Here is a 27110-nt window from a genome sequence, read left to right as displayed (position 1 = left end):
AAAGCCAGGCATGAGACAAATTAAAAACCCATGTCACGGCAGCCCACAATTTGAAACTAACATTTCTATCAGCTTAAATGATTGATGTTTGGGTTCCAAGAGCCCAGAAGATAGGTTTGTGCTGGTCTGGCTGAAATCAGACCAAAATTTTGGAATTCAGGGTTCCCTTGAGCAGCGGGCAGGCTCAGAGTTCAGATTCTACTCACTCTCCTAAAGCTACAGAAGGTGTTAGAAATTAACATAAAAACCCTGGCTGGGAATAATGAGTGACAGTAGAGCATTTGCCTGGCATATGCCAGGCCTTGGGTTTGAACCCGTCACAACAATCATTGATGAGATATCAATCAACCAAGCACCGGTCAGAGCCTCTCCTTCCCCAGTACTCTCACTAGAAACGGCTGATTTCTAACCAAACACCAGAGAGCACAGGGCCTCTGCTGCTCTGCAGAGTCACAGCCCAGTGGCTTTGCTGCCGCACCTTCCCCGGGGCCATGAGCCACCCGAGGTGAGGAGCTGGGCTTGCTCACTTTCGAGGAGTCAAACCACCTAGCACAATGCTGGAGACAGGGTAAGTGTCTGCTAAGCTGGGAGAAGAAAGAGATGGCCAAAGACGGAGAGAGATTGGTCTAGCGCCTTTTTTGTTGTTGTTGTTTGTTTGTTTGTTTTGTTTTGCTTTTTGGTTTTTCGAGATAGGGTTTCTCTGTAGCTTTGGAGCCTGTCCTGGACTAGCTCTGTAGACCAGGCTGGCCTCGAACTCACAGAGATTCACCTGCCTCTGCCTCCCGAGTGCTGGGATTACAGGCGTGCGCCACCACCACCCGGCTAGTGCCGTTTTTTTAATTAAAAAGAAAGAAAAGGGCAAATTCACGGGAAGTTCTTAGTAAATGCCCCTAGACAGCCTCTGGGTATCAGATGAGCTTGGTACAGGGTGCTTTCTCTAGTGAGGACTCTTAGTGAATAAATCTAGGGGGAGGGGGAAACAGCTTGCCCTCTGGGATATACTTTGGGACAATCTTGGAAAGATGTGAATATCATAAGTAATTTGGATATCTTGCCCCCAAGTTTAATGCTCCTATCTCTTAACCTTGTAGGTTAACACTGAATAATACCAAAGATTTTAAATCACATTCTAACAAGGTCCAATGCACTGGGCTGGGAGGAATGAAGGACATGAGGAAGACCGAGACACTGTCTACACCGATGGTTTGTTGAGGTGAGTGAGGAAAGAGAGCGGGAAGGAGTTGAGGACGGAGCCACACAGTGTCAGAGACTGGGGAGGGATGGCCGGACACTGGCAACAGAGGAAGGCACAAATGGAGTCAGAAGGATGACCCCACCTTTAGTCCTTCCAATGGTTGGTACCTACAGATTCAGCTAGTGGAAGAGGGATCCTACTCAGAAAGCAGATCATTTGCAAACAGGACCGAAGTAAAAACACACAGGAAATGGATAAACAGTCTATTCTGGAAACAATCATAGAGAAAGTGGGTTGCAGACTGTGTTAATGAAATACATGGCTTTTAAACACATTCAACAACTGAGAAGCCACCTTCACAACAATCAAACAAAAGTCTGCCATTAACTCTGCAAAGCACTGTAATTTACATTACACGTACTTTGTGAGTAAATGGAAATGTTTTAAAATATCTTTTTTAAAGGAGTTTTAAAATCTGGGAATCAGGGCTGGAGAGATGGCTCAGAGGTTAGGAGCACTGACTGCTCTTCCAGAGGTTCTGAGTTCAAATCCCAGCACCCACATGGTGGCTCACAGCTATCTGTAATGAGATCTGGTGCCCTCTTCCAGCCTGCAGGGATACATGCAGGCAGAACACTGTATATGTAATAAACAAATCTTATAAATAAATAAAAGTGTAATTAAAAAAAAATCTGGGAATCAATTGTGAATTCACATGGCAGGGATTTTCACTCACAATTGTCTGTGAGTAACTGCAGCCATTTCTCCAAAGTATCAGTGGCTTTGATGCAAATAGAGGCTCCCTATATTTGTGATTTGATCATAGACAAATTACTAAGGTCTGACTGGGTGAGGACTTACAAGCAGTCATACTGATTGCATTACATTTCTGTTTGTGGTACTCTCTCTCTGCCATCCTTGGAGAACTGAGCTGTGCAGGCGGCAGGTTTGGAGTCATCTTCAGAGGGGTGATTTGTGGGTCAGGGGCAACTATCCCCTAGGAATCACCACTCAGGAGGAGCACAGGCTCACAGGGAAGCCCTCCCAAGTCAGCTTGAAATCCTGCTCCACTTCATCTGCTCCAAGAGTCTCTATGGTCTTTTTGGAGAGATGACTTCCTCCCAGGCCAAAAACCCTATTACCTCACCCGCCGCTTTCTTGGCTCTGCCTGGGCCCCTCCCCCTAACCTGCCTCAGTGCCTTTTCTGGGTCTGCTTCTGGTGTAGACTTTCCTTCTGCAGCCCCAGCTCCAAGCCTGGCACAGGAGCTGCAAGGTGGACCCAGTCAGCACTGCTCAGAGCCCTACACATCCCTACAGTAACTACTGGACCCTTTCCTAGAGAACACTACCTGCAATCACCACATGTGTTAAAACTTGGAAGGACGGATTTCATCTCGCCTTTGAAAGCACTCTAAGGTCAAAACCAGAGGCAAACTATAATGAAATTTTTGTCTGGTTTTCTGTCTGGCCCATTTCTTGGTTCATACATTGGAAAGAAAGGTGTCAACACAGAGGTAAAAGACTAGGGGGCTATGGAGACGAGAACGAATACCCGCTTGGCGTCACAGTAGCGAAGTCCAAAGGTGTGAAACTGAGGGAAGAATGTTGGCTTGACAGCAATGATCTGTGTGTAGAGCTCTGCAGGCCGGGACAGGGCTGGCGTGCCCGACAGGAGGATCACTCTCTTGGCGACCTAGAGACAAAACAGCCAGAGATGCTCTCAACACAGTGAGGAGGAAATGATGGGGGCTGCTACCCCATGAGAGATTCCTTAATACAAAATAGCAAAAATGCCACACTGAGCTAGCAGCTGGATGGCCCACATCCTACCCCAGGAACAAAATCCCCCAGGCCACAGCAGCTTCATCTTTCACTTCCTGGCTCTCACTGCTGGCTCTCAGCTTTAAGCATGTACCTTTTAATTGGGGTGTGTGTGTGTGTGTGTGTGTGTGTGTCAAGGTCATCAGATTCCTTGCAGCTGGAGTCAGGGGTGATTGTAAACAGCACAATTCTGGAAGAACAGCAAGCACTCTTCACCACCAGGACTTCTCTCCAGCCCGTCCTCAACTTTGAAACATCTCAGATCTTGCCTTTATCAAAGATGCCAAAGACAAGCCTCACTCCAGAACTGTGTGGTCTCTAAATCAGGGTGCTCCAGCCAGAGAAAGAGACCACATGTGCTGCTGAGGTGAGCATTGGATGTGAGCATTAGAAAGTGAGCATTAGAAGTGAGCATTGGAAGTGAGCATTGGATGTGAGCATTGGATGTGAGCATTGGAAGTGAGCATTGGAAATGAGCATTAGATGTCATTTCCTCCTAGCTGCTGTCCCAGCACACACACCTCCTGAACCATCTTGACTGGGGCCGTCGTTCGAATGCACATGTTTAACACATGTTGGGATGTGATGGCTATTCTTGGTTGTCAATGTGACTACATCTGGAATTAACGAAAACCCAAATGATCAGTCACACCTGTGAGGGATTTTATCTTAATTAAATCATTTGATGTGGGAAGACCCACTTCTAATCCAGATCTTTGAGGTGAGAAGATCCACCTTTAACCTGGGCCACACCTTCTGCTGGAAGCCTTAATAAAGACACGGATGATGGAAGCTTGCTCTCTCTTGGCCGTCTTGTTCTCACTCTCTAGCAGGTCCATTCCTTCACTGGCATTAGAGCCTACTTTTTCGGGATTCTGGTGTGTACTGAAGACCAGCTCAGACATCCAGCCTCGTGGACAGAACTGCTGGATTCTTAGAACTTCCGTTGGTTCCAGCCAACCAGTGTTGGAATAGCTGGACCACACAGCCTATAAGCCATTCTAATAAATCTCTCCCCGCACACACCCCATCCTCTCTCTCTCTCACACACACACACTGTAAGTTCTGTTCCCCTAGAGAACCCTGAGATCAGGACTGGGCTGTTCCTACTTACTTTCTGTGCCTGGCACAAAGTAGGTAATCAATCAATGTGCACTACATGCTGAGAAGAACTCAGAGGAAAGCTAGCGAGTGTTTCAGGGAACATGAGGAAGCACAAGGGACCCAGTGCTGGAACAAAGAGATCAATAGGCCTGAATTTCCTGCAGAACAGGTTTCTGACATTCACGTTAAATTTACCATAATGACCCTGCTAATACCAAGAGTAACGATAGAGAAAGCCTGTGTAGAAGCCTCCAGTTCAGTGGTTCTCCAACTTCCTGATGCTGTGACACTTTTTTAATACAGTTCCTCATGTTGTGGTGACCCGCCCAACCATAAAATTATTTTTGTTGCTACTTTATAACTGTTACTTTGCTGCTGGATGAATCATAAATATCTGAAATGCAGGGTATCTGATATGCGACCCCTGTGAAAGGGTCACTTGCCCCCCCCCACACACATATACCCCAAAGGGATTGCGACCCACAGGTTGAGAACCACTGCTCTAGCTGATGTCTTAAAATGTTTTGTATAGACTGTATGTACATATTCATGTAGGTGTGTGCGTGTGTCATGGAGGTGCACATGGGTAACGTGTGCAGAGGCCAATGGTCCACGCCATACTGTTTACTTTATTTTCTGATACAGGGTTTCTTATTCATTCAACTAAGCCATCAGGCCAATGAGCTCTAAGGATCTGACTTTGCTCAAAATTCAGAGCTAGGGATCTAAACTCAGATATCCATACTTACGCAGCAGGCAATTACTCACTAATTTTTTTTCTTTTAAAGAAAAATGTCTTTAACTAACTTTACTGTATTTCAAGACTCAAGCTCATTTTGTAATTACTAAGAACTTTAAATGGGGGGCCCCAGACCAAGTTCCACTGACCAAGCTCAGCCTGGGTCTGCAGCAGCCTGCTCGGCAGTGGGCTAGAGGGAAATACAAAGCCAGCTGATCCAGCTCCAGGGGCCTCCAGGTTCTTCACTTCCCTGACTCAGGCCTGACCCAGGCAGATCGCACACAAATCACACATTAGTGAGATGGGAAAGTGTGAGATCAAGAGGAGACCGTGCCATGACAAATGCCAAGTCGCCACGACTGTGAGAGGTGAAATCCCCTCAGCTTTGGGAGAGAACCCACTGTGGAGCTCTGCGCCTAGAAACTGCTTGTCAGCCACAGTAACCTTGTGCTAATGGCAGAAATACAAGGCAATCACATGAAGTACATGTCCAAAGGGAGAAAAGCAGGTTTCCAAATGGATACACTGCTCATGAAAATAAATAAAGGTGTAACAGGAAGAAAGAGGATGCCTCCAAATATATAATACACACAATTCTCAAAATGCACTTTGGCCTTCTCAGCCAGGCCAGTGCCTAATCCCATTCTGAAGGCAGAGCCAGGAATTTCTCTGGCTCTCATGCCCTGTACAGTTTAACGCAGGCTCATTAAAACAATGGGCATCTTGAATGGTGTCCTGTAGCATCTCTGTTTGTGGCTTTAGCCTATTTTAAGGAAAGTGGCAAGAGCCTCCCCCCCACCCAAAAAAAAAAAGGTGGAAACAGAAAGTTTTAATAGGAGACATCTACCCACCATCTAGAATGTGCTCCCAATGCCTCTGTGTTTGCCTGGGGACAGAGCCTGGGCTAAACCAGCTCCCAGGTCAGGCGGCAGATTCACCCCAGGAGGAGTCAATCATTAGTTCCCTCATACACTTCCCAGACGGAAGTGATAGGGAAGACTAAGGCAAGGGTGTGGGGGCTGAAAAGCAGAGGGTGTACTGCAGAAAAGAGAAAGATTGGCTTTGAGAAGAAACCAGAACAGCATCTCATCTGCTATGGAATGACGTAACCTGCTCCCTGTTCAGACCCAAAACTGTGATCAGTCATCTATAAGGCCTTGGATCTGTGCCCACCTGAAAATAGTTGCTATGTTTGGTCTATCTCTGAGAAACCCAAACCTAGGAAGAGAAAAATGTATAAAATGATATAAACCCCCAATGCTAAGTTAAACACTGCATCATCAACTCCCCAGGCTAAGGAAAGACAGTGGCATCTGAGAAAAACACAGTGGACAATGTAAAAGAACTCTGTCTGGTGTCAGGAAGACAGCAGTTCCTAAGCAGACACTGTGAGGGCAGCTGGCCATCTGAGACGTTTCCTCAGAGCTGAGCGGCAGAAGTCCTGCAGGATACTCCAATGCAGGACAAGTTAGCGCATCTAATGCACCAAGGCGAACACCCTGCAGTTAGCCAAAGCAGATAAGCTACGCACAGAGGTAAAGTATTAGCCCGGGATGTTTGAAGCAAAGAATCGGTGTTATTTCAAGTCCATACAACAAATCCAAAGAGAACAAAGGGTACACATTTTGGTGGACTTATACAACAGAAGGCTGTATGTAAGGATGAGGTAGTCATTTGGAATGACATGGAATGATTTTCAGGACACACAATCCAGAGGAAAATAATACGTATAAAGCAGTGGTTGTTATAAAACTAGGTGTTGGGAATGGATGAAGCCCTGAGTGAATGTGTCCTGTTGACATGAGCATGGCCATGTCAGGACCCTAGGACCACACACCCGTGGGAATGGCAAAGCCTTCCCTGGTTTAGGTTAGGGAGATGACAAAGCCATCCCCTTGTCCAAGTACTGATGTTAAGAGGATTGACTGTTAGCTAAAATCAATGTATGCAGAAACTATCAACCATAGCTGCCTCCTCCAGATGACTGCAACCTGAGAATACTCCCTGCAGAAACTTCCCACTGAGATGAGCTAGCCACTCTCCTCCTCCAGCTGCATAAGAAACCTGCTTCCTCATTCAGTGGTACAGAATAAACACACGGAGTCTTCAGGCCGCTAGTGTGCCTCTGTCAGAGTGCACAGCCCACCCAACACCAGCTTTTCAGTAGGTATGCCTGCTCTCTCATCGCCCCAGGCAGGCCAGCTCCAAAGCTATACAGGTTGGAGGAGCTAGGGACAGTGGCACACACCTGTGATCTCTGCGATAGAGAGGCCGAAGCACAAAGATCAGGAGTTCATGGCCGGCCTGGGCTACACAATGCCCTGTCTCAAAATGAAAGAAAAGGAAACAATGAAAATCCAGGGGCTGGAGAATATGCTGCAGGACAGAAGAAAGCACACATTTAGAATCAGGCTCCTACAGAAGAAAACCATGAATCTGACAGCTACGGCCATCTCTGAGGGACAGCAAAGACCAGGCGTCCAAAGATGAGAGAAGACAAGTTTTTGTTTATTTGTGTTACTGTACTGTAATTTTTATAAATGTAATCATCAATTTATTTTAAAAGCAAAACATAAACAAAAACCTCAGGTTTTTAGCTGGCATCTCATTTAGCCAATTATCAGAACTAGGGACTCTAGAACTAAGACCTGAGGAGCGGGGTGCTGGACACAGAACAGACAAGGGTCGGGACTTCATCAGAATGTGGACAGAGAAAGACTTGACCCTGCTCTACCGGCCCACTGTTGCCCACCCTGAAGCCAGAACACACCCCAGCCCACGTGCTCAGGGACAGGTGTAGATCTGAGAACATGTGGGAAAAAAGATGTACACAGTGGACCACCTAGTTAACCATAGGCCTCAGACGATGTGAAATGAATTAATCAGCTTACCTAGATCAACCAGGTTTAGGCCTCAGCTTTGCCAGAGGTTCTCTCTGATGCCCACAGCCTTGGCCTGGTTCTACATTTAGATAACATATCACACCCCGGCAGCTTTGCCACTACACGTGATGTAGTTTCTCCTGAGCTGTTTGGTGACATGCTGTTACAGGTCCTCGTGTAATGGCAGGAAGCCAAAGGAAGACTCAGAGTCTCTTCTCATCTGAGTCTGTGACCCTCAATAGGACTTCATGTGGACGGGGTTCTTGGCAGGATGTAAACTAGCACATAACCCAGGAAGAGATGCCCAGTGTCAGCACTGAGTCCCACCCCTAGCTCATCAGCCTGGGCTGCCAACTGTTTGGCCAGGACGCCCTGCATGCCTGAGCAAAGAATGCTGTATCAAGGCCCTAAGTCTCTCTTGGCCACACTTACCTTTAGGATAGGCACAGCTGCTCGGCAGCGGGCAGTCTTAATGTTTTTGAGAAAGTGTGATTCATCCTGAAAGAAACAGCCACAGGAGTAAATAGAGACAGTCCTTGATACACAGACAGTCCTCATGACCTCTAGGACTGTTATGTTGAAAACATGGCATTTGACAGATTTATAGTTGTACATTCTGTATATAAGCAAACATAAAAGTTTTCATATTTTTGGGTTGGGGATTTAGCTCAGTGGTAGAGCACTTGCCTAGCCAGCACAAGGCCCTGGGTTCGGTCCTCAGCTCCAGAAAAAAAAAAAAAGTTTTCATATTTTTTAAAAACAAAGTTTTTAGGTTGGCATATTCCAATTGCTTGCCAAATAGCTCTGAGCTATGGTACCCAGTTTCTCTACTCCTATTGTGGATATAATGCTAGCTCCCAGAATATCAGATTGCTATGTGTGAAATAAGCTACTGCAAGAGCAGCCCACAAAGCAGTCCTACTACCTAATGAGTATTCCCTGTATCAGGGGCGACTAGCAATCCTACCTCTGCCCCTGAATCTATTAAGTTCCCCCAAATTGCTCCATTTCAGCTATGGTAAACAAAAAGGGCCTCAAAAGCACAATGGGCAGTGTGAGACTTCTCAAATGTCCAGAAAGCATCCCCCAGATGCCTGGGCTACTACATTCATGATCCTGATTCAGGATAAGTCCTCATAAAAGTCACAAGAAAGCCATTTATAGAGAAAGTTGCAGAAAACGTACCAGGCATGAAAGGGAATTGGCCCTTTCAAGCATAGGCAAAAAGGTATCACCGCCAGAGCAAACCACAAACAGCGGCTCAAGAGAAGAAGCCTCTTCTACAATGTGTGTGGAGAGAGCCGCCACTTCATCCCTTACTACAGTAAAGCCCGAAAATGGCGGGCTGAATGCTGCATCTGAGGACAGACCAAGCCTGGTGGCTAGCAGTTTGTCCAGAATCTCAAGGCTGGTTGAGTGATGAGCCAGCAACAGAAACACATGAATTTCGGAAGCCACATGCCACAAAGCTCCAGTCAACGGCTCTCTACCATGCTAGCTCTGCAGCTAACGAAAAGGATGGAGATGCCTGTACTGTCCGCTCAAGTGAGTTAAAGGCAGTACCACTTGGGAACACAGGGGAGAGCAGTGGTTATGTAGGAAACAGCTAATATGAGGTCGCGGTCAGGAAAGACAGCCATCACTGTCCCTACATCCTAGAGCCACCCAGACCATCCTGGAATATTTCTGTTAATATTTCATTTCACCAGAACGCTGCAATTCTTTTAAAGCCACACTTGAATTTGTGCCAAGACCAACATGACTCCCCCGAAGACTCATTACTCAAATAGCTTTGATAAAATATGTTCTTGTTTGCACACACTAAGAACATAGGGTGGTTCTCATTTCCAGACCACACTGACTATCCCCTGCGGTCCACAGCCATGTCTTCTTTTTCTCTGCTCTGGGTTCCAACCGTGTTTGTATTTGGGAACCATGCCCACATATTCGACGCTGACAGCTGGCTGGGCACCAAGTCTGCCCAGGTGTTCACAAAATGTGTGAAGAGCGAAAAGGAAAGCCAGTTGCTGAAAGAAACACTGTCAGACTTGGAAGCAGGTGCAGATGTCGTTAAAAACAACTCAAGTAAAACCGCTTTTCTTCTAGCAGGGATGGTGACGTGTCTTCACACTAAGTGGAAGAACATGATTGACTTCCGAACTCTGTCTGAGCCACGACATTACAAGGTGGTACCAATGCGCACACACACCCTTGCAGACAAGGCTTCAGGCCTTGGGACCCAGAATGGTCTGGTGCACACATGATGGTCTCCATCCCTGGCCTCATAACGCAGGAGGGATGGGCTGTTTTAAATGCTCCTCAGGAAAGTCTGGTACACAGTCGGGCATAAGAGCTACCGCACGAAAGGAATAGCTCATTGCCTACCAAAGAAAGGCAGTGATCTCTATTGCCAGAGAGGATCAATGAGGTCAAATTCCCAAATCTGAGGAGCCCTTCAGAGCGTCTAAGAGATAAAATACTTTAGAACTCTGCCAAGTCGTAACTTACAATAATGACGACTTTGAAGGGGGTTTTTAGCTGCCTTTCCAACTTGCTAAGAAGATCAAAACTAACAATGTTGACCAAGCCAGCTGTCAGGCGGCCCTTCCCGGTCACCACCACGTTGATGTTCTCCGGGCTCAGAGACGGCAGCCACCGAAGAAAGGCCTGCAGGTGACAGGGGACAGCAAAACAAAGTGACGACCCCAGCCAATGCATCGACCGCGTTCTCAGTGGGGACCAAGTTTAACATTCCTTGAAGACACACTCCCTCTCCACATCCTCCTGCATCTGCCAAACCTGGTCATCTCTCCCTGCCTCCAGTCCACTCCTCCCCCTTCACTAATACTGACAGGACTCTGTCCTGTGAGCAAGCACCTCACAGGCTTATGATATCTTCTCTGTGATCTCTAGATGGTCAGCACAGCAGTTCCTGCTTGGAAGAACATGATCCGAAGAATTTTATGAAGGTCCTACAAGAGCCTCGGACACTAAAGGCAAACTGTTTTTGCTAAGGAGGATGAAAACATTTATGCCAGTTTCCTTCAAAACCACCTGCTGTCTTCTACAGCCCACCACTGGATAAATCAGGTAACTTGGGCTGCAGGAAGGCCACTGGGTGTCCCCACATTGGAGCCTGAGTATGTAGGTGGCCCCGGCCTTGTTTGGGCCTGCTGTGTCCTGACATCAATTCTCTAGTCTTGGTCCTGTTTATAAGCAGCTACTTGACTCTGAATGTTTTGAGGGAAATCGAACACACACAGATATATAATGGGAGCTCTCTACAGGTAGTGGCAGGATCCAGACCTCACCAGCAGCACGCTGAGGCGCATCCTTTGCACTCTGACACCTTAGAAAGAGGTCACCCAGCATAAAGCCATGAAGCCTGAGAAGTAAGCTAGGTCTTCCTTCACTGAATTTGCTTAAATTAAAAAATTTCATTATTCAATGTTTACATCAGGCCTCCATCTATCGGAGTGTCTGGGGAACATAAACATACTATGGACTCCATCCTACAGCAAGCCAAACACTGAGCAGAGAAGTCAGGAAGATGCCTCCTCAGGAGGTAGGTGCATAGCTCTTGACCTCCTAGAGACCTAATTTATCTGAGGAGTGCTGTGTCACAGAATTGGAGAGACAAAGGAAGTAAAGACAGTCCAGAAATTGGGTGCAGTGCAGAAAGAAGGTCTTGTTTACAAGGGCGCAGAGGTACAGCACCTGCTGAGGGATTGGCAATAGGTCCCTAAGCTAGTGACTGCCTGACTTGCCTCCCTCTGGGGAAAACATAGCTCCCCACTCTCAGGGACCAACTCATCTTTCTGCTGGTCTTTGACCACATCTAGACCTTTAAAGATCCCAGGCTTTGCCTTCACACTATAATTGTGATGTTCTACCCCTATGGAAGCCCTTCCCAATGATTCCAACGCAAAGAAATCTAACCTGCTCCCAGGTGAAGCGCACAGAGGAAGGCACGACCACCAGGAGCGGCCATTCCTTCCGGTAAAAAGCTGCTATACAGATGGCTTGGATGGTCTTCCCCAGGCCCATGTCATCAGCAAGCAGCAGGCGGCCTCTTTTTGATATGGCAAAGCTGCAAACACACAGGGTAGGTGAGTATCACAGTGCAGGGGCCATTCTGTCCATCTTAATCAACCTGCCACCCCACGGAGCCGAGGGCCCCTGTGTAGGCTGCAACACCGACAAGAATGTGCTGTGCTCTCAGCAAGGCTCTTTCCAGAAAGGAGCCCTTTAGGAGTCAGAATAGGAGGACAAGAGAGAACCAGACAGTGCAAATGCAGAATGATAAGTACGCTGGAGGAGGATGCGGGAGACAACCAGCAACTAGAGGATGCAGGAGTCAGGGGTGAAGCCACGGTGAGAAAACTCCACCTGAACCAAGCACAGGGGACCATGAGAGGTCATGATGCAACCTCCACATTCTTGAGAAACGTGCCCAGGAAGGACAGAACAAAATGTGAGTCAGTGGAGTCAGCAGTGCGGCATTCTGAGACTCGACGCTCACTCTACATGCTCCGGAGCACAGTGGAGCCAGCAGTGACTAAAACCACTGGCAGAAAGGACAGAGGGGGAGAGGAGGAGAACTTGGCTTTAGCACAGGGCTTTGTCACAGGCTGACCGCTTCCAGGCACTTAAGTGCACTGGGCCGTGCTGACAGTCTATAGACGAGGGTAGAGCCAGACAGGCCTGAACCTGGAACCTCAACTCTATTACTCGGTCGCTGTGCCTCTTGATGTACCCCCAAGTGCACCAGTGGGGTCGGAGGAAGCAGTACCTGACCCACAGTTGGAAGAAAGAGTGAAAATGCACTTAGGATCGGTGCCTGGCACCTTCCTCAACACCGAGGAACAGTTTCCGTTCTAACCATCATCCCACAGAAGGGAGGGGCAGTGAGAGCAGAAACAGTGAATGACTTGCTCGTGCTGCAGATGAATCACCGAGAAACTACCAAGAGTCTGCGCATCAGACATCTGGTGCCCCGCTCCACACTCCAGTCCTCTCTCATCTGATTTGTGGAAAACTGATTGCTGGCTCAGAATCCTAGTACGAGCTGGTGGCTAGCTCTTCTCTTTCCTTCTTACACGGTGAAAACAGAGAGTAATCTCTTCTAATCGGCTTCTGGGCACGACAACACTTTCCAGCTGCCCTTGGCCTTCTGGTAAGCTTCCCAAGATGCAACAACTGAGCAGCATTCTGGGGACCAGAGGCCAGCACACCAAGGCCCAGCAGCACACGGGCCAGTGGGCATCCTGTCAGGGTACCTCCTCATCCTCTCTGCAGCCACAAGAAGCAGCCTCCCTTTCTGTAGCACAGAAACAGCCTTAGTCTATGCTGCCAAACTACAGAACACCAGCCACAGCCCCTGAAAAGAGCACCTGGCTGAGCAGCGTGCCAGCTAAGGAGAAAGCAGCGCTAAAGCAGAGAATTCAGGGAGAAATCTCTTTCCTTCAGCTGATGAGCACTGGGTTTCTGTACACCTGCAATCCAAAGCCCTGGTTAACTCATGGGACTGGGAACCAATGCTAACAAGAAAGCTTTGGGAACAGCAGACCTGGCTGTTTAATGTTTAATCTAGATGCTTCATAAAAGAGGCATTTGACCCCCACCTGAGCTAAGTGATGAAATTCAAGCGAGAGAGAACAAGAGGAAGACCAGGAATCTACCTAACTCCCTCTCTCTGGAAGGGCATGAGATTAGACACAAGCTTGGCATCCACTCCAGAAAGGTCAGCTTCAGGGATGTCTGCTATGGCGCTGAGAGACGTCTTCTCCAGCTGAGATGCAAATGCCAGGGTCACGGTCTTGGGCAGAGGGTCCAGCCGAACTTGCCGGAGATCACGTGACTTTGCAACTGGAAAGATAAAACAGGTGTATGAGCCAGAATGCACAGGTCCAAAAGACTTGGACAAAGAGAAAGGGCTTTAGTACACAGAATTCAGCAAGAGGCATTCTGCTACATGCTGTTTCCTTAAGAGGGCTAACTGCAGAACATGCCGCTAGCCGAGCACTGGACCAGACAACAGCCAGTGTTCTCTCTCTAGTCCTTAATACCTGCAGGGTTAAGAGGGTATCAGTAACACAAAAGTGATTTGGCCGACTATACCATGCTAGAAAGAACAGTCAGATGTTTGTGATGTTTTTCAGTCTTGAGTAATTAATTTTCTTTCTTTATAGTTCCATTCAAATACACAAAGGTTCATACCTATTAAAATAGCCATTCAAAATCAACCCAGAAAGGTCCTTTAAAAGCAAGTGTTCAGTAGACCGATTTTAGCCTTGTTCTGATGGCTTCAGTGTTGGGAGAAGAGAGAGCCCTTAAGTCACCTTCTGCCAACAGCAGAAGGAACACTGTGCTCTTCAGAGAGAAGCCACTAGGGGTTCCCAAGTTAGACTGATAGGACCATAGTGCTACTAACAAATGATAGCAAAAGGCAGAGTGCACACACAGCCACAGACCAAGACAGACAGACACTTGAGTCTTGTTTTGTGTGAAAAGAACAATCTCCTCTTGAGAGGGTTTTACAGGTGTCATCTCTACAGTGAAGCAGCTGAAGTACCTGTCGCCGGGAGTGTGAGTGTGAGTGTGAGTGTGTGTGTGTGTGTGTGTGTAAAAGCCAGACGCATAGCATGAGTCTATAGTCCCAGGTTCCTCCAGGGAGACAGTAGGCAAACACAGGAGGATCTCCCTGAGTTCCTGGACCAGCTACCTTCATGTATGCAGCAGAAAAGCAATGAAGAGGCCCTGTATCAAAGCCAGAAAATGGGGCTCCAGAGGTTTCCTTCAGATTTCCACACACAGGCCACGGCTCTGTAGACCAGGCTGGGATCAAACTCACATCCGCCTGCCTCTGCCTTGAGTGTTGGGATTAAAGGCATGCGCCACCACCGCCTGGATAAAACTTTTTTTCCCCCCACTGGTAAAATTATGGTTCTCTTGAACATAGAAGCAATCATGATCACCTCTGTTCAAGATACTGTTTCCTAATACTTCCAGGGTATTCCAGAAGTTCTGGACTTCAACCCCCAGTGGATTACTAGGGCTAACACAGATGTGAACTTGGACAGCTGTGCCATCTGCTGCTAGCTTCAGTTGTTCAGTATCTTTTGGTTTGTTTTGTTTTTAATTCAATCTTTGTCCTTTACTAAATATAATTATCAGGTGCTAGTGAGATGGCTCAGCAGGTTAAGGTGAATGCCACCAAAGCTAGAAACCTATAGTCAATCCCAGGAACCCACATGGTAGAAGAGACTGGCTCATACAGTTTGTCCTCTGATCACATGTACCACAGACTATGACACGTGGAGATATACATCCCTCCCCACTCAAACACAATACATACATATATTTGTGTATATACACACACAAACACATACCCCAGTTGTTTCTGGCAAGTTTCCATGAACAGAATTAACAATAGAAATTAGGTAAGGCCGATGGCTTTAAGATAAAGTAGGCTGTTCCATACTGATGTAGGAATCTCCTTTTCAGCTTAGATTAAATTTGAATGTGCCGATTTATACAAACTTCGGGAGACTGAGCACTCAGTGTACTCGGCAGAAACCATTTTCACAATTCTAGCCATCTTCGGAACGCAGGTACCCGGAGAAGGAAAGCTGGGAGCTGCTGAGAAGCTGCCTCTGTTAGCACCCCATTCTTTCAACCACTCAACGGGGGGGAGAGCCGGATGCCACTGTCTCCCGCAGCTGTTTCCGAGGGACTAGCCTTGTGCCGCTAGTGCAGCTCCCGGGGTGCCTCTGAGCACTCCACCCTCCCTGCCGCTGCCTATTGTCCTTTCATTGGTGCTGGTGAGCGACAGGCCTGTGCTGTCTGGCTTCGTGAGTCACACAGAAGTGATTTCCACAAAAAGCTCCTTGGCAGGACGTGCAAGCCACTCTGCTGAGAGATGCCAGTGTTTCCAAACAGCAGCTGACAAGACGGGATCATGGAGAACCCTTCTGGACTGTGACAGCCAGAGAAAAACAAACGGCCTCATGCCAATTTTACTGTGGGCAGAAGGCGTCCAGTCACTTGGAAAGAAGAGAAACCTCTGAGAGTCCCTTTCCTAGAGGAAATGACTCTCACCACATCTTTGACACACTCAGGCCTCACCGCCATTTCTTAATTAGCATCTCATGTGTGTGCTCAACTAGCTTGGCGTCAATAATCTGATTTCACACATGAGGCAGAGGATGTGCAGGGAAGAAGGAAGGTACAAACTCCCCAGGTCTGCAGCACAGATGGAAACTGAACCAGGCTCTCTCCGGAGCGCCTACTCGGGCCTCTCAATGCTCAGAGGTGGCTTCAGAACGTCTTAACGGTTACAAATGCAGGAGGAGTTTAAATCTCATCCCTGCCGCCACTGATTCCTCTGTGACCTCAAAATGTCCCCAGCAAGGCAAGCAAAGGTTTCCTTACTGAGACAATGTAACCAGGAAAAAACAAACAAAAATTATAAATCTAGAATTACCAACTCCGGGCCTAGAGAATTACTAATGTCTAATACAAACTCTAGAAGTGTGCTCATGATGTGCGGATTTTCTGCACGAGGAACTGAGTTCATTAGATATTTTAAATTCTGTAGCCTGCAAAACATTAGAAGCCACTGTAGGAGGCTGAGCCTTGACACATGGTTTCCCAGCACTGCATCCACCTGCTAATGCCAAGCATCCCGCGCTGTCGGTCCATAAAAGGCAGAGAATTTTATTGCTCACGTATTTGTCCTTCTTGGTCAAGAAAGGCAATGAAGGGACAGGAAAGAACTAATTCCTGTCTCTCATCAAAAATTCAGGTTAGGCCAACAGTCTCTTTGAATCAGAAGCTCCAAACAGCAGTCAGAGAACTTCCGATCTGCACTGGCCATCTTCCTGCTTCAACCAGTTTTTATGGATACTGAAATAGCACCACCTCATATTCAACTTAACCTTGCAGTTTACAGCAAGACCTTTCTCAAAGAACAAAAAGTTTTTCTTTTGTATTTATTATTCCTTTGTATTTGTCTGCCAGGGAGACAGATATGCATTTTAAAAAATAAAAAATTTAAAAAAATTTTTTTTAAAAATTCCTTTTCAGATAGGGCCTTATGTAGCCCAGGCTGGCCTCAAGCTTGCTAGGTAGCCAAGGATGACCTTGAATTCTGATCCTCCTGCCTCCACCTCCTGAGTATCGGGATGATAGGCACATACCACCACACACACTGGATCAAACACAGGCCTTAGGTATGCTAGGCAAACACTCAATGATCTCCAGCCCAAAGATGCCCTTGCTTAATAAAAGGATAGTGGGACACAAAATAGTGAGCCATCTCCCTGATGTCTAATACTACACAGTAAGTCAGGAGATGTGGGGCACAGGAAGCAACCCAGCTCTGCTCTCTTCCTCAAAGCCCTAGCCTGAAAGACAAGTCAGCCGGGCGGTGGCAGTGCACGCCTTTAATCCCAGCACTCAGGAGGCAGAGCCAGGTGGATCTCTGTGAGTTCAAGGCCAGCCTGGTCTGCAGAGTGAGTTCCAGGACAGGCTCGAAAGCTACAGAGAGAAACCCTATCTTGAAAAAAAAAAAAAAAAGAAGGAGAAGCAGAAGTAGCAGCAGCAGCAGCAGCAGCTAATGGCTCCTCACTTCCAAGGCTGGCCAGCTCACTGCTGTGACTGGCACCAACACACAGCTCCTCCCACCATCTGGGAGGCCCAATAAGTGCACAGGGCACCAGGAAGGGGAAATACAACTGAAAAAATAACTAGTGCTTTAAGTTAGAGGAGACCACTGTTCCAGAACAGGCTGAGCTCTGACCACAGCCACCCGTCTCCGGCACATTGGAATTCTCGTCCATCCGAGAAGAGCACAGGAAGAGAAGGGTGGGCCAACCAGGCAGCTCCCTTTTGTGGTCATGGTGGTAGCTATGCACACGTCCCTGCTCTCACCCAGTCTCTTAAGTCCTGCTCAGATTCTTTGCATTAGGTCCAGACTTCTGCATCGGACAGAAGGCAACCCACGATGCAGCCTCAAACCACAAGCCCCATCTACTTCTTGGTCTCCCGGTTCTGGAGGTAAACTGAGAGGCTGTCTAACGTAACTTCCGTTCCAGCTATGTGATCCTGGCACTCCTCGGACTTCCCACGTCTGTATCCTTCATTTTAACTGTCTGTGATGGCAGGAAGACTTCCAGGCCCTGAGAATTTCAACAGCACCGCCTTGCCCTTACGGATCAACAGCCCCGTGTGTGAAAGGTTTTCACTAAGCGGCTGGTGCCAGCAGGCTTGAACGAGGCGAGCTAGACACTTCTTTCACTCAGCTACTCTGCCCGCAAGCACATGGAGGTGCCCCGATTATGGCAGTGGGGAGGAGAAACCTCTTCAGAGCCATTTTAAAGCTAAGGCCACGACTAACGGCTAACAGCGTGATAAACAGCAGAGAGGTGGCTTTCTCACTCAGCTTATTGTGCTCCTCCAGAAGAAAGCTCCACTTCCTGGTCTTGGCATCTGCAAAGAAGAGAGAGAAAGAGGCACACACTCACTCATTCGCTTTCCAACTTCATGAACCTCCAGTGGTCCTATAGGTTGGTACCACAGCCACCACCAGGGAACTTCTTAGAAAGACATCCGCTGGGCAGTGGTGGCTCACGCCCTTAATCCAAGCACTCAGGAGGCACAGAGAGGTGGATCTTTGTGAGTTTGAGGCCAGCCTGGGCTACAGCACGAGATCCAGGAAAGGAACAAAGCTATACAGAGAAACCCTGTCTCAAAAAAAACCAAAAAAAAAAAACACCACGAAACAAAGAAAGAAAGAAAGACACCCACCACCACCTGAGATCCCAGTGTTAGCAACTGGTGTTTCCTGCGCATGCCCAAGTCTGACCCCACTGTCTTAGGGCTACAGCTGTAGGGCAACTACTGTTTTTCTGTTCTTCTAAGGCTAAAATAGAAACAAATGGGCTTTTAAAAATGTTTTAATTATTTTTATTTTATGTGCATTGGTGTTTTGCCTTCACCTATGTCTGTATGAGGGTCAGGTCCCCTGGAACTGGAGTTACAGTTGTGATCTGCCATGTGGGTGCTGGGAACTGAACCTGGGTCCTCTGGAAGAGCAGCAGTACTCTTAAGCACTGAGCCATCTCTCTAGCCCCAACAAATGAGTTTTAAAGTCCAGGCAGCAAAGCACCTGCATTTGTCAAGACAACCCTGGCCAGGCAATTAAGAAAACAAGAGAATGTTCTCTTTGGGAAGCTCAGCGATAAAGCAGCTGCCGTTACGTGTTGACTCTCTGCGACAAGTGAGGTATCCCTGTCCTCTAGATACAGTTATACCTCTATCAGCCAAGTCAGTTTGACAATCAAAGACGGAGACAAACGGCGCCATCACAGATCTCTCTGAGATCAACCACTTGCCGTAATTCCTGGAATCCATCTGTTTAAACAGTGCGATCACCTCCTCCGAATAGCCGATGTCAACCTCGAAGCGGGCCCGGGAGATGAGCATGCACCTCCCTGTGACAAAGGCCAGGGACGGAGCTGAGGGAAGGCTGCTCTGTCCCCTGACACTGCCCTCAACCTCTTCCAAAGGCTGTAGGGAGACTGTGGAGAGTCGCTCGGCTGCTTGCACTGTGAAGAGGAGCAGAGGATGGAAGTAATTAGGTGGATAACACTGGATGACTTTCCCCTGACCCATGGCACTCGGAAAGGCAAGACAGGGAGCAGGGCAGGGCAGCAATTCTTCTGTTCCCTAAAACTGGGAACTTAAAAACAAAAAACAAAAAAATAGATATAAGAAATTAACAGAAGGGCGTAGCTTGTTGTAAGTAATCTCAGTTGTGCCTGAGAATGTCTGGGGTTAACATACCACAAAGCACCCATGGGACCCTAAGCAGAACTACTCTACCAACTGCTTAGACACCAAGGAGATGAGACACAGGACTGAGGCCACAAGGACATGGCTTCCCACATTACTGTATCACCTATCACTGATGCGCTTTGCGGTCTGTCCAAAACAAAACCAAAAACTGATGCTTATTTGAAAGGCAAAACTGCTAAGACATTACAAAAACTTACAAGAAGAAGAGCACAAGATGAAAGCTTGGAGGTGCAGCCAATTAGAAAGCAGGAGATAAAGTGACTAGAAAACAGAATGTTCAACTTTACAAATAACAGAGGAATGGAAAACCATGTTTTACTTATCAACGATGCAAGGCAAAACAACAAAAACCACAGGAAGACATTTACATTACTAGTGAGAAAAAAACGCTTTGGGAAAATTGGTGAGACAGTATGAGTTTTAAGAGGTGATCATCAGGGGTTGGGGATTTAGCTCAGTGGTAGAGCGCTTGCCTCGCAATTGCAAGGCCCTGGGTTCGGTCCTCAGCTCCGGCAAAAAAAAAAAAAAAAAAAAAAAAAGTGATCATCGTGACTCTACTTCTGGGGACTGAAATACAGACAGAAACTTGTGCACACAGGGCTTCCTTACGGATGCAAAACCAGGATACAGGGAGCAAATTAAACAGCAAGAAAATGACTTGGGCAGTGCTGCCATATTCACACGACAAAACGTTATGCAGTCATTAACTTTTTCTGTCAGTAAGAGGTTTTGGAAAAGACAAAGTACAAAATTTACTATGTTCAATAATACAAAGTATTTTGAGGTTCACAGTGGTCCATTATAATGATGACACCCATATATTCATCACTCAGAACTGCCAGCTTTCATTAAAATGAAAATGTTTATGAGAAAGGCAGGGTACAAGTTACATACAAAGGTATAACACTGTTTCACTTAACAAAAGAAAAAAGTGGGGAATGAACAGAATCCAAGTGCCCATAGTGGCGGGGGCCAGAGACTGTGGGCCTAGTGAATTCTCCTTCTTTGGGCATTGATAGGCTCTGTGTTTGTGTGGTGAGTGTGGGCAGGGTTAAAAGAGCAAAATCCAGGTTAGGAATATAGCTCAGTACTGAAGTGCTGACCTAGCTCATCTGAGGTCCTGGGTTCAATCCTCAGCATTATAGGGGGGTAAAAAAAGGGGTGTGTGTGCAGAATCCATAGACACATTTAAACCGGTAACTGTTGGGGACAATATTTATTGATATGTGAGAATGCTAACAAGAATAACTGGGCCAAGGATGCACGTCAGTGGTAGAGTGGTTGCGTACTAGTTTAAGGCTTTGAGTTTAATCCTCAGTACTTAAAAAAGAAAATAGAAAGGCTGGAGAGATGGCTCAGAGGTTAAGGGCACTGACTGCTCTTCCAGAAGTCCTGAGTTCAATTCCCAGCACCCACATGGTGGCTCACAACCATCTGTAATGAGATCTGGTGCCCACTTCTGTACATAATAAGTAAATAAATCTTAAAAAAAAAAAAAAAAAAAGAAAAGAAAGAAAGAAAGAAAGAAAATAGAAGCTGGGGGAGGAGGGTGGTATACACCTTGAACCCCAGCACTCAGGAGGCAGAGGCAGGTGGATCTCCAAGTTTGAAGCCAGCCTGGTCTACAGAGTGAGTTCCAGGACAGCCAGGGCTACACAGAGAAACCCTGTCTTGAAAAACCAAAAAAAAAAAAAAAAAAAAAAAAAAAAAAAAAAGTATAATCTGAAAAATTATAAAAAGACACAAAAATAATAAACCTATGTGAAACTTAAAAAACGGAAACACAATTTATAAATCCAAAGCTGCTGCAGGGGATGTCAGGACATCCAGAAGGTGCACATACTCCAGTCAACTTCATCTAAAAAGCCACATGGAGACTTCTGTGCCTAATACTCTTATTTAAAAAAAAGGGGGGGGGGGCGCAGGGCTGGAGAGATGGCTTAGAGGTTAAGAGCACTGGCTGCTCTTCCAAAGGTCCTGAGTTCAATTCCCAGCAACCACATGGTGGCTCACAACCATCTGTAATGAGATCTGGCGCCCTCTTCTGGCCTGCAGGCAGTACAATGTATACACAATAAATAAGTCTTTAAAAAAAAAAAAGGTGGAACAGTACAAAAGAGTAATCATACCACGCAAAAAATTCAGGAGAAAGGCCTCGGGAGGGACCAGGCCTGCCCACACCCGGACCTCAGATTCCTTCCCTTCAGAACTGAGCAAACACATTTTTGTTCTTTAAGGTCCAGTCCACAGCAGCTCTACCAAGGAGCAGGATACCACCTAGTCACCTGTTTTACAAAGACAAGACCAAGGAAACAAAGAGAAAAGTCTGCAGAAATTGGCCCATCACTCTGCAGAAAATGTCCTGGTGAACACCAAGAATTCTACCTCATATGCCAGATCCTCAGAGAAGTGATCCGAGCATGTATCCTCAGCTTCTGAAATGGGCAGAGGAGAATGGGTGCTGAGAATGAGGAGAGAGTGGGAAACAAGAAGAGTTCCAGCAATTTCTTTGACAGAGGCATCAGGACAAGGGGACAGTGTATCAGGCTTTCTTTGGGGCCACCAACCAGCTCCCAAATCATGGCACGGAGACTTATTATTATGAAGGCCCGGCCTTACCTTAGCTCTTGTTTTAATCTGTTTCTCTTTATCTATGATTTATCCCAGGGCTTTTTACCTTTCTTTCCTTCTGTATATCTTACTTTTCTGCTTCCTCCATGTCTGGCTGGCTGGTGGCTGCCTGGCTTCTGACACTGGGAGTCTGTCTCTTTCTCCCTTGTTCTGCCTCTCTTCTCCCTCATTCTCTACTTGTTTCTGCCCGCCAGCCCCACCCATCCCTCTTCTGCCCAGCTATTGGCTGTTCAGGTGCCTTAGGCAGGCAAGGGGAAACAGCAACACATCTTTACATAGTTAAACAAATGCAGCACAAACAAATGTAACACATCTTTACATTGTTAACAAAGGCAGCAGACACAAATGTCACACACCTTCACATAATTAAAGAAATACCCTGCAACACAAACAAACGGAACACATCTTTGCCCAGTTAAACAAATAGTCCACAACAGGACAGAAACATTGGTGTAAGAGGCTCAGAAGACAGTGGTGCACCCAGGGCTGACGGTGACTGGACCCATCAGGATGGACCCGCCTGAGCTCCTGAATGTTGGGGTTCACTAACCAGTGTCAGAGGCTAAACAATCTCCCCAGGAGCAAGGCCTGACACAGTCGCCGGTCACTGCTGGTGCTGGCACAGCCCTGGGGGAACAGGCACCCTGGTTTGAATTCCAGTTGAATAACTAATTAGCTGTGTGTCTCTCTGCATTAGTTACTCATTAGAGACTTCATTTCCCCATTTGTAAAGTGGTTGTTATGAGAGATAACAGAGATCATGTAGGACTGAGAAGACCCAGTGCACAGAACCCTTAGGTACTAGCCCCTGCTAACTTCGCACAGAATCCTTAGGTGCTAGCCCCTGCTAACTTCGCACAGAACCCTTGGGTGCCAGCCCCTGCTAACTTCCCACAGAACCCTTAGGTGCCAGCCCCTGCTAACTTCCCACAGAACCCTTAGGTGCCAGCCCCTGCTAACTTCACACAGAACCCTTGGGTGCCAGCCCCTGCTAACTTCGCACAGAACCCTTGGGTGCCAGCCCCTGCTAACTTCGCACAGAACCCTTGGGTGCCAGCCCCTGCTAACTTCGCACAGAACCCTTGGGTGCCAGCCCCTGCCAACTTCACACTCACTCAGGGCTCTGTAGTCGCTCATGCTGAAGTCCCACGTCTTTGTAACAGGATCTGAAATAAACAGAAGGCTCATCACTTTGCGTCTTCATTGATTCCCTGACACACTGTGAGAGTTGATTTCCTGAACAGATGGAGGCCAAATTAAAAGTTGTTGACTGGCAGGCTCTCACAGACTTAAAGAAATCTCTACATGAGACAAATAGCAAACAAATAACTCTGTTTCATATAGACAGTAGCTCAGGCCCAGGGAAGGCATTTAACTGAGTGTGCTGAGAGGCAGTGAGGACAAGAACTCAACTCCTCTGAATTGCCGTGTACTTGGGCCACGATTTGGGCAGTGGCTCTGAGGAACAGCAGAGCTAGCCACCCCTCAGCTCTCCCATCAGGTCAACTAACCCAAGCACATTACTCAACATCACTGAGCTAGTTCATTACTTTCAAAACTGAAAGGGGAAAAAAAAATCTCCAGATTTCAAACTACCGTTTTTTAGGCTTCAATGTTACCATACATACGTCACACCTGGCAGAGGAGCTGGCTCCTCAGCAAAGCAAGTTCTCACTATGACCACACACTAGCTAAGTTTGACATCTGCTTGAGACAATGTTTATTACAAAGGGAAACGTGAGCTAAAATAGAAAAACATAATGTGCCAACGTGCCCTCTTAATATTTATGAGAGACTGTTAGAAGAGAGTCCAAAAATAGAAAAAAGAAAAAGCCTCATTACCATAGCGTCTGCTGGGCAGAGACTTAAACAGGGCAATGAGCTCTTCATTGTAGCCGATCTTTACCCGGAAACGATCGCCCATCCTTATGCACGTTCCCTTCAGACCGCTTATTTTTTGGGATGAGGTTTGCAGTTTCTTTGGGGGTCTGCCTTCTGTTCTAGGTGTTTTTCCCCCTAAGGCATAATAATAGGTGTCCGAACCACCCTGCCCAGAGGTGGAGGGCTTCACTGTCTTGGCCTCTAACTCAAGATCTCTGGGAAATGGTCCAGAGGAGAAAGCTGCTGTGTCCTGGGCACTCTGTGCTTTAGCCAAAGGCTCCTGGGGTGTGGTAGCAATGGGTGTCGACTTGATCTGATAAGAAGCCTGGGGATGACCCTGATCTGACTTATAACCCAAAAGCTGTTGGTTACAGGTGTTTGGAGAACTTGGGGCGGGGTTTGAGCACGCTGTGGACCTCTCTTCTTGGATCTTCCATATCCCCTTTGCCGGCTCTGGTGTGCTGGGCTGAAAATGGTTGGAACTATGAGGTCTCTGATCAGTAGGAAGTGAATTGTTGAGATTCTGTTGCTTGAAAAGGACACCATGGCCCACTGGCTTAGAAAGCCCTGCTGGAAGATTCAAGAAAGGACCCTGCTGGGATTGGGAAGAGCCAGAAACAGTGGGGCCTGCAGCTGTGCTCTGAGGCTGTACTGATAATTTCCCAGCTCGACGGGCCAGAGCCTTTTGTCGATTCTCTTCGATCTTTTTCTTCTGCTCCTCTGTGAGTGGCAAGGACATTTTAACACCGATAGGCTTATGCAGGAATGTCGTCTTTTAACTGGGAAGCTGGCAAAAGCTGTGAAAGGTAAAAAGACTGAAATAAAAATTATGTTCACTATGTTCCCATTTTGATTTAACAAGCTTTTGTCCCAGGAAATGTATTAGAAAATGCTGTGGAACAATCCTCTTGAACACCATAAAGATTTGTCACTAGAATTGGTTTAACAAAATGCTGATTGGCCAGTAGCCAGGCAGGAAGTATAGGCAGGGCGACCAAACTAAGGATGATGGGAAGGAGAAGGGAGGAGTCAGGAGGCGGGAACAGGAGATGAATATGCCATGCCAATAAAGGTACTGCCATGTGGCAGATCATAAATAAGGAATATGGGTTAACTTAAAATGTAAGAGCTAGTTAGTAATAAGCCTGAGCTATTGGCTGAGCATTTATAATTCATATAAACCTCTGTGTATTTATGACCAGGTGGTCGGACAGGAAATACCTGTCTACAAGAAAAAGCTAAAGCCAAAGGACAAACTGAGTTTTCTTTTATAATTAAAATGAAAGCACACACACACACACACACACACACACACACACACACACACACACAGAGCATATGCTAAAATAAGGACCCTGATGAAAAAGCAAACTAAATCCAAAACTGATTGCATTTCATGTATTTCAGCTGGTGTATTTTTCTCCTTCCCATTCCCTGGTCAAAGTGAGTTAGCAGATCCCAAGAAAGTTTTACAGTGAAATGTAACTTTCATTAGAAAGGATAAAGACTACTACATTTTACACTAGAAAGGATAATGGATGAGACAGAAATAGACCAACCAGCTACATACCATGGCGTGACACTTGCTAAAATGGCCTGTTTCCGACCTGGAAGAAGGAAGAAGAGCATTAGCCTCACAGAGACTAAACACTAAATTCTCCCTTGTATTTAATTCAATCCTCACTGCATTTCTGTTGATCAATCTGCAGGTGGCCTGAGAGCCTGATTTCCAAAGTGTAACACCAAGACTCTTGGAAAAATAAAGAGGAGAAGGGGGCAATGATCACTGTACCAAATCTGGATACAAAGATGTAAAAGGTCGAGTTGAACTGCCACACATTACCATGTTAATTCAGAGCAGAGTTCTAAAGTTTTCTTGCCACATACTTGGAAAACACAGATAGTCATTACAAAGTAGGGCCATCCTATACATTTTATTTTGTACTGTGATTTAATTTACCCTAGCCATTTTCCTATAGGTTGGAACAGTTTTTACAATACTCTAGAAGCAGGGGCCAGAACACCAGATTCTCTGGCCGGGTTCTGTCTAGGCCTTATATAATTGGCATGCCTTATTTATAATATTTATAACACAGGAAATACTCCAGTAGCACTGTCGGTCGTCAAAGGAAGGGTCTAGACTCTAAACTTTAGAGGGTTTAAGATTTTCTTCCCTGCTGATACTCCCTTTAAACACAACACCCCGAAACATCTCCTCTCAGGGATGTTACACTCCAGCCAGCCAGCAGCAGGTAAAACTCTTCAGTCTGGTGCTCAAGCAGGGTGATCTACCAAACTGCCAAGGCCTGGTAGGCTGATTGACCACCCTAGTCGGGGAGGTGAGCCCAGGGGATGAGAGGTCCCACTAATAAAGCCACAAGCCACAGATGCACCCCACCCCATAGACGTCCCTCTTTGCTGGAGCCTGGGCTTCACTTCCTTTCTGGGACACCTCCGGGGCCCCTGATGAGAGGGGACGCCCCGCCCTACTTGGACTCAATAGCGTTTCCACTTGGCTCTTTCCTTCCCCGCCGCTCCCACCTCTAGTCGCAATTTGGTCTCGACCGCCGCCAACGCTGCTGCCTCCTTCCCAACCCACTTTCTTACCTAGCGAGGCCCGTAAAGCCAGGCACCTTCGCAGAAGAGCCCTCGCCCAGGAGCGTCTCCAAAGCTTTGCCTAGGCAGTTTACACTTCTAGCCGGACTGTTAGAGGAACTAAAACTTAGGCGGCGGGAGTTCACCCATCTTAGGGCGGACCATCTTGGCCCGCGAGTGGCTCGGCCACCGTCGAACTACACTTCCCAGCAGCCAATACCGCCGCAGATCCCGGTCATAAACTGGGGAGTGATAACACATTTGGTGTAGGGCCTTCTGGGGTTTGTAGTTTGAGTCCGAAAACCTGCCCATAGGGGGTGGGTTGGTGAACTGGAGAAGGCGTGACGTTATGGGCGGGGCAAAGTAAGGTGCACCCTGGGAGTTGTAGGTCCCGGTCTCTTTA

The 27110-nt window shown here is 47.1% G+C and overlaps 1 protein-coding gene across 3 annotated transcripts in view; it reads right to left on the bottom strand.

The window, feature by feature from the left end:
- Smarcal1 (SWI/SNF related, matrix associated, actin dependent regulator of chromatin, subfamily a like 1) overlaps positions 1-26896 on the bottom strand; it is a 46863-nt gene extending 19967 nt beyond the window's left edge. For all 3 annotated transcript variants that reach the window (XM_036173323.1, XM_036173324.1, XM_036173326.1), the window contains exons 1-11: positions 26720-26896; positions 25683-25719; positions 24074-24909; positions 23347-23397; positions 19138-19350; positions 18182-18232; positions 13423-13609; positions 11681-11831; positions 10250-10408; positions 8174-8239; positions 2748-2888 (exon numbers count right to left, since the gene is read on the bottom strand). In XM_036173323.1, the coding sequence (XP_036029216.1) occupies positions 2748-2888; positions 8174-8239; positions 10250-10408; positions 11681-11831; positions 13423-13609; positions 18182-18232; positions 19138-19350; positions 23347-23397; positions 24074-24851 (1797 nt within the window). In that variant the 5' untranslated portion in view covers positions 24852-24909; positions 25683-25719; positions 26720-26896. The remainder of the gene's footprint in view (positions 1-2747; positions 2889-8173; positions 8240-10249; positions 10409-11680; positions 11832-13422; positions 13610-18181; positions 18233-19137; positions 19351-23346; positions 23398-24073; positions 24910-25682; positions 25720-26719) is intronic.
- Between the last annotated feature and the right edge of the window lie 214 nt (positions 26897-27110).

This window comes from Onychomys torridus, chromosome 23 (assembly GCF_903995425.1).
Source record: "Onychomys torridus chromosome 23, mOncTor1.1, whole genome shotgun sequence".
Lineage (NCBI taxonomy): Eukaryota > Metazoa > Chordata > Mammalia > Rodentia > Cricetidae > Onychomys > Onychomys torridus.
The sequence above is the reverse complement of the archived record's forward strand: the minus strand, read 5'-3'. Positions and strand labels throughout refer to the sequence as shown.